The following is a 3,757-nucleotide window of genomic DNA, read 5'->3' on the forward strand; positions in this document are numbered from 1 at the left end:
GTACTGTTAATTACAGGGGTAATGTTGTGGAGACCCCTCTAGAACTTAATCATCTTGCATAACAGAAAATCACAGCCCATGAGATCTACTCCACATCGCCCCTCCCTGCCAGCCCTTGACAACTGCCATTCCACTCTCCATTTTATTGTTATCAAATCCCAAATTCAGCTGAGTATTTCTGGAAAGGTCAATGTTCAAAGTTTTAGTTTTGGTGGGAAACGAAGTTGAGCTTTATTTAGGAGGCCAGCCACCCGGAGAAAAGGCAGACTCATCTCCAAAAGCCAACTCTGAGGGTTTCTGCCCAACCCAGGGGATTTTAAAGGAATAGATGGTACATAAACAAGGGAGTTCCATGGTGGATACCATTTTCGATCATGTGCAGACTCCATGGTGCAAGCTGCCAATGTAACCTCAACTCCCTTGCAACTATCTCCACCTGAGGAGAGAAACTCACAGGCATGGGAGAAGACTGCCAGAGGCCAGGAAAGAACCACAATAAGGGATTAGAGGGGAAATACCCTGGGGCTCACACATGGTCAGCAGTACTTTCTGTTCTCACCAGATGGCATAAGAAAAAACTAAAATACAACCTTGTACTTCACCAATCATGACACAGAATACTGGGAAATGTTTCCTCAGTAAACTCAGAGGAAGCTTCAAAGCAACAACCAAAAGGATCAAATGGCTTGCAAACTAATAGCCAACCAGAATAAGACATGTAAAATTACAAAGCGATGTTTTTCAATACATACAAAGGTAAAATTGACAGTCTACCTCCATAACTCATGGAAGTAGGAAGCATTGCTCTCCATAATGAGGAAAAGCAGTCATCCAGAGAAAGTGACCCAGCAGTACCACAGGACATGGAATTGGTAGAGAAGTTCAGTGTGTTATAATTGCATATCCCGTATCCACGTAGAAGGAGAAAAGATGGAATGTGTTGAATAGAGCCGTGTTTCTGGGTCCAAGTCCCTACCCATGTCCATGTGAGCACTGTTGACCATGGCCCACCTGACTCTCCCACATCCACCCCAGGTGAACTGATGAGCAGGGTCACCCAATGTCACACCCTGTGACTGTTACCTAACCCCACAGGTGGCCCCGAGGTGTAGGGTGCTGGCCACCCGGTACAACCCTCTATTCTGTCTGATGGTCTAGACCTGGCTTTGCTGAGGATCCCCCATTTATCCATTCTCACTGGCAGATGTCCCTGAGCAGGGGCATGAGGCTGGCAGAGGACCAGGTCACCCTGAGGGCACCCCTCTTGCTGTTTCTGATCTGGGCATTGCTGGCTCCTGTCCAAGGTTCTCAAGGTCGTCCCTCATGGCGCTACATCTCTTCTGAGGTGGTAATTCCCAAGAAGGAGTTGCACCACGGCAAGGGCGTTCAGATGCCTGGCTATCTGTCCTATAGCCTGCATTTTGGGGGCAAGAGCCATGCTACCTACATGAGGCACAAGAAACTCTTTTGGTCCAGACATTTCCTGATGATGACTCAGGATGCTCAGGGAGCCTTGCAGATGGACTACCCCTTCATCCCTCCAGACTGTTACTACCTCGGCTACCTGGAGGAGATTCCTCTTTCCATGGTCACCATGGACACGTGCTATGGGGGCCTTGAAGGTATCATGAAGTTGGATGACCTTGCCTATGAAATCAGACCCCTCAGCGATTCCCAACGGTTTGAACACGTTGTTTCTCAGATAGTGGCAGACACCAATGCAACGGGACCTACTTATAACCTGGGATATAAGGAGGATAGGAACCCCCTGTTCTCTCAAGCAAATATCAGTGCAGCCCCCAGGATCTCTAGTAAGTTGTATTCATCCCATCATGGGATTTTGAAAGGACTTGTTCTCGGTTCCAAAACAATGTATAGTGTGTTCAACAACGTGTCAAAATGTGCCCGATTCCTCATAAGGCTTGTTAGTTTGACTGACTCAATGCTTCAAGATATTGATGTAAGGCACTATATTTCCTCCATGGTCATTTATAATCTGGAAGATCCAGTTGTCTTAAACAATTTTCAGGTGCCAGGGAGTCCGATTCATATCTACTTTGAAAGACACTTGTTTGGTGCTTTTAAAACAAACATACAGCTTTACTTATGAACAAAGATGCACCACATGAACTTCAGTTTCAGGCAGCCACATATGCGGTATGCGGATCAAAATCCATCATCTCGCTTGCTTCTCTAGGCAGACATTTTTTATTCTTGTCTGTGTTAGCACAAAAAATTGCATTATCTATTGGTATTATTTATGACAATTAGTTTTGTGCATGCCAGAGGAGGTCTACCTGCATTATGAATCAATACCCTATTATGACAGATTCTTTCGGTAACTGTTCCTTCATTCACATGCAGCATGTAGTGGTGACTGATTTTTGTGAGTGCATATTTGACTCAGGACTTTCCTATTTCAATAAAAGCGTGACTCACGATCGTTGTGGAAACTATGTAGTGGAGCCAGGTGAGCAGTGTGACTGTGCCTCCTTCAAGCAGTGCTACAACAATCCCTGCTGTACGAGTGATTGTATTCTAACCCCTGGCAGCAAATGTAATACAGGCAGATGCTGTACAAACTGCACCTATTCCGATGCTGGGACACTCTGCAGGCCAATCCAAAATATATGTGATCTTCCAGAATACTGCCGTGGGGTGTCCGTGGAGTGCCCTGATGACTTCCATATGCAAGATGGAACCGCGTGCACTGAAGAGGGCTGCTGCTATCATGGAAACTGCACTGACCGCACTATGCACTGCCAAGAAATCTTTGGCAGAAATGCTGTGAAGGGTGAAAATGTCTGCTATACCATAAATCAAAAAGGCAGCCGATATGGACACTGCAGAAGAGACCCAGGGGTATTCAAATCTAAACCCTGTTCCCCCACAGACATGCAGTGTGGAAGGCTGCAGTGTAGTAACGTCACCCATCTCCCTCAGCTGCAAGACCATGTTGGATTTCATCAGTCTGAGATCTCAGGGTTCTGGTGTTCTGGGCTGGATTCGCATTGTAGCACAGGAACAACCGATATTGGTCATGTGAGAACTGGTACCCCCTGTGCTCCTGGAAAGTTCTGTCAGGATACCTACTGCAATGGCAGTGTGGCTCAGCTGAACTATGACTGTATCCCGGAGAAATGCAGTCACAGAGGGATATGCAACAATAACAGGAACTGCCATTGCCACGTAGGCTGGGATCCTCCATGGTGCACTGAACGAGGCACTGGTGGGAGCACAGACAGTGGACCCCCTCCAAGAAGAATGAGGTCAGTCAGGCAAAGTCGTGAATCCGTGGTATATCTCAGAGTGATCTTTGCTAGAATCTATGCCTTAATTGCTGCATTCCTCTTTGGTGTTGCCGGAAATGTCAGAACTATCAACAGACAGAAAGTTACGGAAGAGACTGTTGATCAAGACAATGCATAATTCATCCTCCAGACCCCTAAACAACTATAGACAATCCACGTGGCTCATCTGTGAAAATACAGTAATAAGGCGGCACAGCCAACTTCCACGTTTCCAGGGGTCTGCGGGAGACACAGGGGTCCACAGGCACATCATGGACCTGACACCAGGTCTCTGATGCGTCACTGAGCAGAACTCTGAAATAAAACTTGAAAACTGCATGCTTGTGGCCTCTACGTATTTTTGCAAGCCTGTAAGAGCCCAAACGGTGCCTAAGACTCTCTGCAGAAGACCTGAGTCAGCAGCTGTGTCTTGGGCTGAGGTTTCTGGTTCCAGAAATAAGAGAAGT

At 46.7% G+C, this 3,757-nt stretch overlaps 1 protein-coding gene across 1 annotated transcript; it reads left to right on the forward strand.

Moving 5' to 3' along the window:
* Nucleotides 1-1,222: 1,222 nt before the first annotated feature.
* Nucleotides 1,223-3,539, forward strand: LOC147579584 (disintegrin and metalloproteinase domain-containing protein 21-like). Its single transcript, XM_086708439.1, is given in 2 exon segments — nucleotides 1,223-2,092; nucleotides 2,095-3,539. Coding segments are annotated over 2 exon segments (2,205 nt in total). The 3' UTR covers nucleotides 3,430-3,539.
* The last annotated feature ends 218 nt before the right edge of the window (nucleotides 3,540-3,757 follow it).

The sequence above is a fragment of the Puma concolor genome, chromosome B3 (assembly GCF_028749965.1).
Source record: "Puma concolor isolate L17-30 chromosome B3, mPumCon1.1.hap2, whole genome shotgun sequence".
Taxonomy (NCBI): Eukaryota; Metazoa; Chordata; class Mammalia; order Carnivora; family Felidae; genus Puma; species Puma concolor.